This window comes from Thunnus albacares, chromosome 20, assembly GCF_914725855.1.
Source record: "Thunnus albacares chromosome 20, fThuAlb1.1, whole genome shotgun sequence".
Classification (NCBI taxonomy): Eukaryota; Metazoa; Chordata; class Actinopteri; order Scombriformes; family Scombridae; genus Thunnus; species Thunnus albacares.
Window position 1 is genome coordinate 22,342,178 of NC_058125.1, and position 12,547 is coordinate 22,354,724.

Consider the following 12,547-nt stretch of genomic DNA (forward strand, 5'->3'; position numbering starts at 1 on the left):
GGGAAAGAAAGAAAAGCGCTGAATTGGATGAAAAGATTTGCAACAGATAAATAAATCAGCCATCAACAGAGACAGGGAAGGTATGAAAGACATCAGCGGCAGCAGCAGAAGCAGCAGCAGCAGGAGAGCGACGTTTTTTCCCTCAAACACCCACACCCGCCGAATGTGTGAGGGGAAGAGACTAAAACCGGTGCAAAGAGAGTCTGAGAGAAAATACTGACTGAGAGAAGTGGATCACGGAGAGAGGGGCGAAGAGGAGTGAACGATGACAGCGGACCGCTACACATGGACAGAAGAGAGCAGGAGGGAGAAGTGAGAGAGAGAGAGAGAGAGAGAAATAATCTGACAATCAGCGTTGTGACTGTGAAACTGATGGTATCCATTTTACAGTGGGAGCAACAGGAACGTTCATTCTTCTTCTGTGCCGAATCTTAGCGTTTCTGCATCCTCATCCGCCTCGTCTTTGTCGTCTTCCCTTCGTCTTTAATTTATTTTGTTTATGTCGTATCTCTCGGGTTGTGACGAAATCGAGGGTGCTCTTTGGAATCCCTGCTCTGAAGTCTGAGGGCAGCCGTCCGTCCCTCCCACCCCTCTGTATCTCCCTCTATTACGTGTGTGTGTGTGTGTGTGTGTGTAGGGGGGGGGGTTTGTGTGTGTTTGTGTTCATATAAGCATAAAGAGCTTATTGTATGACTGTTTTTTACCTCTTTGTTTCCACATTTTGCACCCAGCTGTTTCATCCTCTGCCAGTGTTTCGTACCATCTGTGAGAGTGTCAGCTTGGTTCCCTCTGTGTATGTGTGTGTGTATGTGAGTGCATGTTTAAGGATTCATCTCTAAGTGTTGTCACTGACGTTCACTAAAAGGTGGCAGCTGGACAGGTGTCACCTTCAGGTAACTTGGCAGAGGTTCATATCCTGTTAAAACCATGTAGAGAGGGTGTGTGTGTGTGTATGTGTGTGTGTGTCTGTGTTTACCCGCTTCTGGAGAAGTTACAGTTTTATGCATCAGCCTGCAGTTTATTTTCCATTAAACTTTAATAGACGAGCTGAGAAAAAGCGCCGGATTTTATTGCGTTCGTTGTGACCGATTTGCACCTGCAGAAGAAATTCTTCACATAAGGAGACGTCCAGCAAAGGAGTCGCCTCCATGCATGTATAATACATGGCTGTCTTATCAATAATTCAGCGTCAGGTGGGCACCCCGGTGTTGCCTGGTGAGCGTTGATCAAGACATTAAGGGGCGAGACTGTTGGGGTTTGATGCTCGCTGATAGCAGCTGACTGACTGACAGCAGCCTGATGATGTGCTGCTTCCCCCCGCGATCTCTGCTGATCGCCAGCTGCTTTCTGTAACAGCTGAATTCACTTCCATCTGTCTGTTGGCACATCAGCCTACTGGACAGAATCCAGATCAAACCAACCTTAAGTCACACTTTGTATCCCTTTGGATGAACTCTTTTAAAAAAAAAAAAAATCTGCAGGACTTAAAAATACAGACTGAATCGTTTTTGGCAGATAAAGTCCAACGTTCTGTGCGAACCGTTCACCTTCCTCTCTGACTATGATTGGTGTTAACAGCCTGCACTCGGCAGGGCGCCTACGCTCACGCTCTCTCTGCACTGTGCGCTACGGACGGGACTTCCGGATGATGGACCCATTCCGCTATCCCAGAACACCACGCTCACGTTCGCTCAAACCCCTGGTGTTTCCAGACCTGCTGGGCAAGGCCCAGGACGGACAGAATCACCCACAGGCCAGAAAGAGGAGGAAGGTACTGAAAACTGTCAGCTATTTCCTGTTAATTTTACTTTTTATAAGTCACAAAAACGCTGCAGCTTTTCAGTTTGATCATCAAAACCAATCTCCAAAACCTAGAGATGAATCATTTTTCCTACTTTACACATCATAACAAATCATATCTTACCCAACATAACATTAATAATGGTTTATCAATGGTTTATTAATGGTCCTGTAGGGGTTTGTTGTCTAAAAATGTTGTAATGTTTAATACACAACAAACCCTCATTGCAAATTTCTGAAATTCTACTTTTACTGTTTAATTCGCCATCCTATCAGTTTGTATACGTTCACCTCTGGAGTGTGGGGAGGTTGATGAACACATTGGCTCACAGCCCGGCCTGATTGGACGTACATCACAGCTAAACACAGCATATTGTGTGAAGCCACCACTCAAGGCTAGTGGCTCTCTTTTTTCTTGGCACTTGGTGACGTTGATGAAGCAAGTAGGTGAAGGTGACAAACATCCATCCTCGTCTCAATGAGCCTCGAAACCGAATAGGACTGACTGATGCTCTGGTTTATACTCTGTCTCCATCTACCTTTTTTTTTTATTTACTTACTTCCCTCTTTAGTCTTCTACCTTAAAACCCACAGAGTCCCCCTGCTGTTGGCGCTGTGTGTTCCCTCAGGATTTACAGTAAGAGGGAGATTTTTTTCTTCTAAATGAAGATGTTCCACTTGCAGTAAATCAGTTTGCTCAGGCACAAATATAGACATACAGTATATGCACAATTATACGTTAACAGAAACTTAATAGAGTTGGGAAAACCATCAATATAGTGTATGACAGTGGGTGGTTTATGATCCCTGTGGCATCATTTACTACCTACTATATTTCATAAGTGTTTTAATGTGCTATATTTATTATTTATCATTTCAGCGTGATGCAAAAACAGAAATATCTATTGTTCTTCCAAGAGAGCCCTGGAAGTCTGGACTAACTGTCCATTGGAGATATGCTAACTGGATATTAAAGATGTGGTTACGTTCGTCATTATCTGTCAAACACATCATATCATTGTAACTTGTATATTTTATGCAGGATTGGGAGGAAAATTGGTTGGATACTTAGGTGGAGTTCCTCGTTTGTTTTGCTGCTGTTGCTCTTGTCCTCCCAAGAAAAAATGACACAACAGGTTGTGATGTCAGTTGCCCAAAAATGACATAAAGTTACATTTGAGTAATAGATGTCATCCAGCAGCCGTTGTAATTATGACCCGGAGCAGTGATGTAGTTCAGATGACGTGTTTATATGTGGACGGATTTCCTCATTTGGAGGGAGAAGGGTGGATGGAGGCATTAACCCATCAGTGGACTTTGCCACAAGAGACGGCTAATGGTTTCCTGTTTCTAATTGCGAGTCAGGACAGTTTCCATATCTAAGATCATCCCCTAACCTTAGCCCTGTGGTTTTTATTGTAGCCATGACAACGAAGGACGCCTTACTTTAACCTCATTAATTCTGCTAGGACGCCAACGTCTGCCAGTTGGCCAACAATCCCTTTCTTGCCTCACTACATCACTTCTCTTCCGTAAACATGGACACATGTGGTATCGCTGTAATCAGGAAGACCTTGTGTTTACAAAAATAACATCAGTTTAAATGTTTTCATAATGTAGTTCGCACCAGAGATGCCTAAACATGTCATCTCTTTTGGGACTTTGGGAGGTTTCCTTTCTGGCAAGACCTTGTTTATGTTTATGTTTATTTATAGTCACTGTGGTTCAGCAGCCATTTTCATCTGGGTATGTCATTTTAGGCATTTTTACTCAAAATAGTGAGTGGAAGAGGTTGTTTCCCTAACTTAAACAAAGTGATCATTTTAAGCCAAACTAACTTTCCCTGAACCTAACCAGACCTTCACCACAGCGCTGTCACATCATAAAACATCATTATTTTTAACAGTGATGTGTAACAGTTTTGGAAAGCACAGACAAATGATGTCCTGCTGATTACTGCCGATAGAGGCGACAGATTAGAAAACGCTCCTATGCGTCGTTCTGGAGTCACATGGTGCTTTATTGTAATCATGCTCAGATAACAGGAGTACGTGTAAATTCAGTGTAATATTGAGCACTTTAATTAAGGAAAATATAAAAATCAAAAAATAAAATTTGAAGCTTAAATTAAATGGTAATGTGGACCAATATTAGAACTGTCATTATTAGTGACTAGAGCTCAAACGATTAGTTGATCGTGAACTTTTGTGGGTATTTGCTGCTTTTCTTTGCATTTTGTGATGTAAACTGAGTATCTTTGGGTTTTGAACTGTTGGTTGGTCTAAACAAGCAATTTGATAATGTCACTTTTGGGCATTTTTCACTATTTTCGGACATTTATTGCCCAAATGATGAATCTATGAATCCAGAAAGCAATAACACATTGCAGTCCTACAATATTCCAGTAGGTCTAAGACTTATATGTCCTGGATTGTCTCCATCTCTGGTTGTACTGTTGGGAAATGCCCTCTAGCCAACACTCTTGAGTTCTTTTTACTACCCGAGTTTTTCAAAATTCAGCAGTTTTTCTGCATTTGCATGCGATGAACGTCTGCAGGCAGAATCTGTGGCTGTTGTGGCAGATCAGTGCACTTTTTACAGCAACAAATTCACTTTTAATATTTGATGTTGACTAGATTTCTGCTACAGAAGCAGTTTGTCTTCTACTTTGAAAACGGCCAACTCTGGCATCCTGGAGAACTCAGCTGTTTTTCTGTCTGTCGTGATTATTAAAATGTATGAACACATTTAGTTTGAAACATAGTGTGAATGCTAAAGATTTTAAAGTGGAGTGCAGGGAAACCAGAACTAAATCTGTAATGGTCTTGGCTGGCTGGTTATTAATATTCATGAGTATTCATGATTAGGCCAAGTTTCAAAGAAAACTCTGGAAATGAACCTGATTAGGCACAACGAATCAAACTCATTATAAATCCAATTTAATTTGACTAGAAGTCACAATGCAACACAATGATATTCATAATAGGTTGGAAGCCCTAAAACAGCAGAATTCAAGTGAAGACCGTTAGCAGCAGTTCTTTAATCAAAGGAGTGTAATGGAAAATGATCGATTTCAGCTGAGTATGAGGTTTCTTCCCCCTCATGGTTTGAGGGAATGTATGGTTTCGGTCTACGAGGAATACAGAGGTGAACGAGGTGGTGATGAACTGCCTGTAAGTGTCCTCTCCATCACCTCAGCTGTCACAGCTGTCTGTCAGAGGCATCCACTGTGTCTTAAACACTGCAGTCTGATGGCTTCATGCTGTCCTCTCTCCCCCTGCTCCTCCGCTGCAGACCGGCTGTGAAACCAAGTGGCTATATCACATTCAACCGGCGCAGGCTAATGTCACCAGGGGCTGTTGAATGAGAAGTGTCTAAAGGTCTCGACTGTCACTACAGATTTTGAGCGAGTTGAAGCCAAATGTGCCGTGTCTCTGAAGCTTTTCACAGCCGAGACGCAGCTCCCTCATTAAAATCCTGTTTTATTATCCCATGCTGTGTTCTTATTTTTCTGTAGGTTTCATTTTTTTTATCAGCGGGTTGATTATGATGATAATGAAAAGAGTGTTTCGCCTGAGAGTGGAAACAGTGACCCAAAAAAGGATGAAAAGTGGTATAAAAGAGCGAGAGTGAAGTTAAAAAACATAAACATAACCCAAATAAAGTTTTTAGAAATTAGCATAAGCATACTTGAAGACTACATTCAATACATCTGTAGGGATATGGCTAACTTGTTGGTGATGCTACAGTTAAAAAACCCATGTGGACAGTCGGTAGAGCTGCAACAGTTAGTCGATTAATCAGTTAGTTGAATCTGCAACAATTTAAATAATCATTTTGAGTAATTTCTTAAGAAAAAATACCAAAATTCTCTTATTCCAGCTTCTTAAATGTCAATATTTTCTCATTTCTTTAGTCTTCTATGATAGTTAACAGATGGGTGAATTCACAAAAGGATTGCACGGCTTTTGCAGCCGCTAAACCTGCACAAATAAGACAAAAATAAACTGTTTAATTCACAAAGCATCTTTTGCTATTTGCACCTATTTAAATTAGGTAATATGCATATATTTAGTGCAAAATTAGCCCCTTTCTATGCAAATGAGTTTCATTGTAAAAACCAGTTCACAAAGACCAGTTGGCTAATAGTCACATGCTGTCAGAGTGAAATTATTAATGTCTTCAGAGGGTCGGTGGTAACTGAACCGCACCAACAGCACTGACAGACTGAGATATTAAATCCCAAACATGTTTCTCTCTGTCACATTTAATGCCTTGCCTGAAGTTTTGAGGAGTCCGTCTGCACCTCGGTGGTCGGGATTTTCTCTTTTACTCTGCCGTCGTCCTGCCAGCTGTAACTTTTGTGAATCGGACCTTGAGAGTTGAGTTCATGGCGCTAGCAGTGGCCACAATCTATTCTTTGTGAATTCACCCCTGAGTTTCTTTGGGTTGTGGACTGTTGGTCAGGACAAAAAAAGATATTTTAGGTTGCACATTGGACTTTGGGAAACAGTGATTGACATTTTTCACCATTTTCTGACATTTTACAGACCAAACAACTAATTGAGAAAATACTCAACAGATTAACCGATAATGAAAATAATCCTTAGTTGCAGCCCTTGTTGGGAGATATAAGTTTATCAACCGTCAAAGAGTTTTTAATGCCGTTTATACTGAGGTAGCTTTGCCTTTTACAGTAATACAGTATCACTGGTTGTATCAGATATTGAGCAGCACTGCTTTATGGAAATACTGGATTTTTATATGACATTTGCCTTGATTCACCAGATATATTCAAATTGATGGATTAGCCAAAAACTGATAAAAAAAAAAAAACTGCCTGGTTATTTTATCCATAAACAGTTTATCAATTGATTTTGTAGAGAATGTATGATATCATGATGTATATCGCTATCATAATTTGAAATGATACATAGAATTTTAGAGGATTTCTTTCAACTCCTCGATGCAACTAATGATCAGTCTAATCCTAATTTATTTTTTTGATCATTTGATTATTCGTTTAGTAAATAAAATGTCAGAATATGTGAATATGTGGAACGCTGATCATGATTTCTTGGAACCCACTGTGAAGTCTTCAGATTGCTTGTTTTGTCCGACCTTCAGTTCAAGACACAAAGATTTCATTTTTCTGTCATTTACAGAGACATAAAACTAAGAAATGCAGCAAATCCTATTAACTGATTATCAAAACTGTATGCAATAGATTTTCTAGATGTGTGTTTTCGTCATGTTACAGTTTCTATTCTTTTCTATTTTGTATCATGTTCTTGTTCCTAAACTGTAAATTAATTTTGCCGGTCGATGTGTTTACGTCAAAGTCTAAATTATTAATTGGCTGATTGATTTGCTCGTCTATCCATCGACAGGCCGGGTGCTTGGGGGGATAATGGCTTTGTAACTGATAGACTGACGGTTGACTGATCGGATGATTGATGGATTGTTTGACAAAGAAAATTAGTTAAGCTAAAGCAAAGGGCAGTTTGAGCGGCGTGAAAAAAGGATGATATTTCTCTGAGTACAATTTATTGAATGAAGCCAGTTTTGCTTACTGTGCAGCTTTCACAGAAAAAAAACACAATATACCTTCCCAACCTGTCAAATGTGATCAAATCTGCAATTGAACTCACTTGAACCAGTGTGCTATTTGTCATATTTATCTGAAAATGTGATATTCTGGTTTTTCTCTGCAGGCTCTCTACAACTCAATCAAGAATCAGAAGCTTCAATGGACACTGTGAGTAATTTTACAAAGACTTCAGGTTGATATTATTCACCTTAAACTCTTATTTTTGTCATTTTCTCCTCCTCTGTGACTCTGTTTCTGTCCCTCTCTTTGTCTATTATTAACTCAAACACGCTCACCCTACATAGACACACACACACACACACACACACACACACACACACACATTGTCCTGAAGGGCAGGAAACAATAAGGGATTATTGATTAACTTGTTAGCATCCTCATTAATGACGTGAGTGTTGTCTGGCATGTGAAGGAAACATTAGTGTGTCAAGGGTTGCTATTCTGGATCACAGTTTCAGAGTGCCTCGGAGATGCCAATTAAGTCACTAGCTTTCCAAGCTTTGTTGCCATAGTTACGGCACCATGGATACGACTCCATAGCTACCGCATTGCTCTTTCCTCCTTGTATTCTCTCAGCAGCAAACACACACACACACTAACAGATGGACATACTGTACATATACAAAGGAAATATATTTGTATGCATGTATGTGTAAATGATGGTTTTTGTATATGTGAATATGAAAAGCAAGAAAAGGAGAATGACTAATAGAGAGAGAGAGAGAAAGAGAGAGAAAGGCAACTCTGTTTAAATGGCTCTTTACCTGCATCCTGTACAAAGGTGTGACCACAGCCTCCCACTACATTTCCAAAAATAGCAGCAGCAGCGCTCCCGAAGCAGCCGAATAAAAGTGGTCAGAGGAGCAGATCCAGGAGGAGATCCACAGAGAGGCAGGCAATCCAGTTCAAACATCTCCACTGACATATAGACAGCTATTTAAACACTGCCACCGCATGAGAGGCCACGCGGGGGAATTAAACAAAAAAAAAAGATGTCATTTTTAGACCTGTAAACACTTTGCCATCAAGCATAGGAGAATCCACCTCCAAACAAAAAAAAAAGAATTACAGATTAAAAGATTAAATGGATTCAGCACCGCAGCAGTCTGTTGTTTTTTTCAGGGGGTTTTGGCAGCACATGTTCACATTTAATATTTTATCCGACCAAGATCGTTGAAATAGAGCAGAATAGATTCAGTCTGTGGTTGAGTTCTGTTTTGAAAACCCCTTATTTGGATGGAGGCAGAGAACAGTGTCACTTTTTTGCCACCGCTTTCACACCCCACTTGCTTAGTTGATGCATATTTCATCACGCAGGGGACATTGCAGGAGTTCACAACACAGAGACTAACTGCCTGCGACAGATAAACTTCACTCCTGCAGTAATTCTGATGCTGAAAATGCTGCTTCTGTTTGTCCTAACGCATGTCTTATTATCACTGTTTCTATTCTGCTCTGTTTTATTCTATATATAGGTCTCCCCATCATTGATTTACTCATTTACTCCCAGATTGAGGCTTAAAAAAACACACAAACAGTGTGGTCAGAGGCCTGTGATAGAGGTGTGATTTTCAGACACTAAAACAAACTGCTTGCTGTGATCATATGAATACAAACTGTGGATGTGAAATATGGTGTGTACATCTCATTTACAGGTGTGTGTGTGTGTGTGTGTGTGTGTGTGTTTGTGTGGGTGCACGGTGCGTGCAACACAATGCAAAAACATGGCGATGGATGTTATTTCACACCCCCACAGAGATAGACGGTGCAGTTGGATGCACCCACATGTTCTTCACTCGCACACACACACACACAGAGATACAACACAGACATATACAGTACACACACACACACACACACACACACATGCTTCCTCATTCAGGAGCGGGGGTGGAGAGCAGAGGGAGGGAGAGGTGGTGGGCATCGAAAGAGAGACGCAACAAGTCAGAGATACAGGAAGAGATACAGATATCTGGGTAGAACAAGGTGAAAATGGCAGGAAAATCATTTCAGAAAAGGATATGAGGAGCGTGTCTTAGAGGAGGAGGAGGCCTGCTGTACTGTAGATGAGCGAGAGAGACAGACGAGACCCATCTGCTCTGTTATTCCTTTTATTCTGCTAATCCCCTTTTTTTTCTTCCTCCCTCAATGGCTCTAATCATCCTGTCTTGCTATTGTCTGCCATCGCCACCTCTCACCTGCAGGAGGAGAGCAGAGTGTTCTCCATCCACTCGCATCATTGGGCTGCAACTGACGTTTTTTTTTTCACCATTACCAATGTTTTCATTTCATAAATAAATTATTTGGAGGTTAAAATGTCCTAAAACTATGAAAAGAAAAGCCCAAAGTGACGTCTTCACATTGCTGGTTTTGTCCGACCGACAGTCAAAAACACAAATATTAAATTTTTTATGTCTCTTGCAGTGAAATAAAACTGAGAAAAGTAGCTGCAACTATCGATTGTTTTCACTGCCAAATAATCTTACGATTATTTTCTCGATTAATCAATTAGTTGTTTGGTCTATAAAACACCAGAAAACTGTGAAAAATGTTGATGACTGATTCCCAAATCACAAGATGACGTCTTCAAACGTCTTGTTTTGTCCACAACCCAAAAATATTCAGTTTACTTTTAGAGAAGACTAAAAAAACGGAAAATATTCAAATTAAAGGAGCTGGAATCAGAGAATTTGGAGATTTATTTCCTTAAAAAAGACTCGTTGCAGCTCCAGAGAAAAGAAGCAAATCCCCACAGTTGAGAAACTGAAACCAGCAAGTGTTTGATATTTTGCAGCAATGTGTATTGTGAGTATTGTCAATCTTTAAAAACAGAATACAAATCCATATGCTCTTTTACTTACACTGTTTATAATACACTTTCATATATGTAATATCATATAATATCATGTAATAAATAATAATAATGTTTAATGTACAGCACTACTTAAAAAACACAGTAAAAGGAGTATGGACAGGTAGACAGATAGTAAACAAATAGCAATAAAACAGTAATGAAATAAATTAAGTCATTTGCAGAGACAGAAAACTGAGAAAAGAAGCAAATCCTCACATTTGAGGAACTGGAAACCAGCAAATGTTTGATGTTTTTGCTTGAAAAATAACGATTAACTGATTATCAAAATTGTTTGCAGTAAATATTGTCTATCAGTTGACTAGCGGAATAAACAACTAACCATTAATGAACCACTGCAGCATAAAAACACGTGTTCAAAGCCAATTTTAATGACATAAAACAGATAGAAAACTGAGAAAAGTAACTAATTGTCACATCTGAGAAGCTTGAATCAGGAAATCTTTTTCTTTTTTTCTTGATAAATTACTATTTATTTTCTGTCAATCAACTAACTGACAAACCATTTCAGTCACTTTATGACTTTAAACAGTATATATGAATAGAAATAGGAAATCTATTTTTAATAAACCCTTCTCTGAATGGTATGAATATCAAAAAAGAATAAAAGCCATGTATAAGAGAGTGTATTGACGGATTAATGTCTTCTTTCTCCTGACTGTGTTTGGAGTGTTTTTTGATACGGTGACACAGATAATGTGTTTCTATTGACTACTGATGCAGCAACATCAGCACAAAGAACCCAGCATGCACCTCTTCCATGTGGCCAACCTGTTTACCGTTAACCTGCCGCCTCTTCACATCGCTTCAACATCCTTTCTTTTCTTTTCCTGTATTTCTATTTCCTTTATTTACTTTTCCTTTTTCTTTTCTTTCTTTCTCGTCTTTCTTTATTTCCTCAACTTTCTTTTTCTCGTTCCATTTCCTTTTCCTTTTCTTTCTTGTCATTTTCCAGCTCGTTCTCTTCAATCTGTGCACAAATAACACGACTTAACACTTTTCAAATTGCACGCAGGTGATGCGTCAATCCTTCCCAGAGAAATGATGTTATATAATACGACTTTCTCTCCTTTTATAAGGTGATTTTTGGCTTATTAGGAGGAGGCGGGTTGGGTGGATGGAGGGGAGGAGAGCACTGCTCAGGACCACCAACTGGACATTTTTACTGTCACATGCAGCATTTTTGATGTTTTTATTTCATTTTAGTGTTTTAGTGTCATTTTATTAACCTAAACTGTGATCTTTTCTAACCCTGACCAAGTGGTTTTTGTGCCTAAACTTAACTAACGGTGTTAAATTACATGCAAAAAGGTTAAAAATGCAGCGTTAAATTGGTGTTCGGTGTTATTTGTACACAGATTGTAAGTTGGTTTGCAGCTTCTTTCCTTTCTTTTCCTCTCCTCCTCTCTCTTTTACTTTCCTTCCATTTTTCTGCTCCCTTCATTTCCTGCCTTTTCTTCTCTTTTCCTGTCTTCTTTGTTTTCTTTTCTGCTGTTTCTTCCTCTGTTTTCTCTCATTTCAGTTCCTTTCCATCTCTCCTCTTTCTTGTAATCGTCTTTCTTTCCTTTTCTTTCTCTACTTTCATTTTTCTATGCTTTTCTTTTCTCTCGCTCCGTTTCATTTCCTTCCCTCTTCTTTCTTGTCATTTTCTTTCTTGTTTCGTACTTTTCTTTTGTTTCCTTTCCTTCACGTTTTCTTCACATTTCATTTTCTTTCTCTTCCTTTCTTTTCTTCTCTTTTCATTGTCATTTCTTTTTCTTTCCTTTCTTTCTCATCTTTCTTGTCTTATGTTTTCCTTTCTATCTCCTCGCCTCTCTTTTCTCTCATTTCATTTCCTTTACTTTTCTTTCCTGTAATCACTTCTTTTCTTTTTCTTTTCTTTCTTTTAATATTCTTTCCTTTCTTTTCTTTATTTCTTATCCTTTCCTTGTCTCTCCCCTATTTTCATTTCCTTTCCAGTCCTTTCATTTCCCTTTCTTTTCTTTTATTTCCTCTCCTCTATTTTACTTTGTCCTTTTTTACTCTCCTTTCCTTTTCTTTCTTTTTCTTTCCTTTCTTCTTTTCCCGTCTTTTCTTTTTCTTTTCTTTCCTTATTTTCTGTATTTTCCTTTCCTTTCCTCTCTTCTCCTCTCTTCGCTTCCTGTTTCCTTTCCTTTCTCGCTCATATGATTGTTGATGACGTTCTGCCATCTGAGAAGGATCAGCTTTGTCTTTGTTTCTCCTCCTCTTTCACCCCCCCCCCCCTCCATCACCGCCCCCTCTGT

General features: G+C 39.3%; 1 protein-coding gene across 2 annotated transcripts in view; it reads left to right on the forward strand.

Annotated features, from left to right (window-relative positions):
• The window catches only part of LOC122970967 (PH and SEC7 domain-containing protein 1-like), a 77,307-nt gene that overhangs the window by 48,877 nt on the left and 15,883 nt on the right, over positions 1-12,547 (forward strand). For both annotated transcript variants that reach the window (XM_044337346.1, XM_044337347.1), the window contains one exon: positions 7,515-7,558. In XM_044337346.1, coding sequence (XP_044193281.1) covers positions 7,515-7,558 — 44 coding nt within the window. The remainder of the gene's footprint in view (positions 1-7,514; positions 7,559-12,547) is intronic.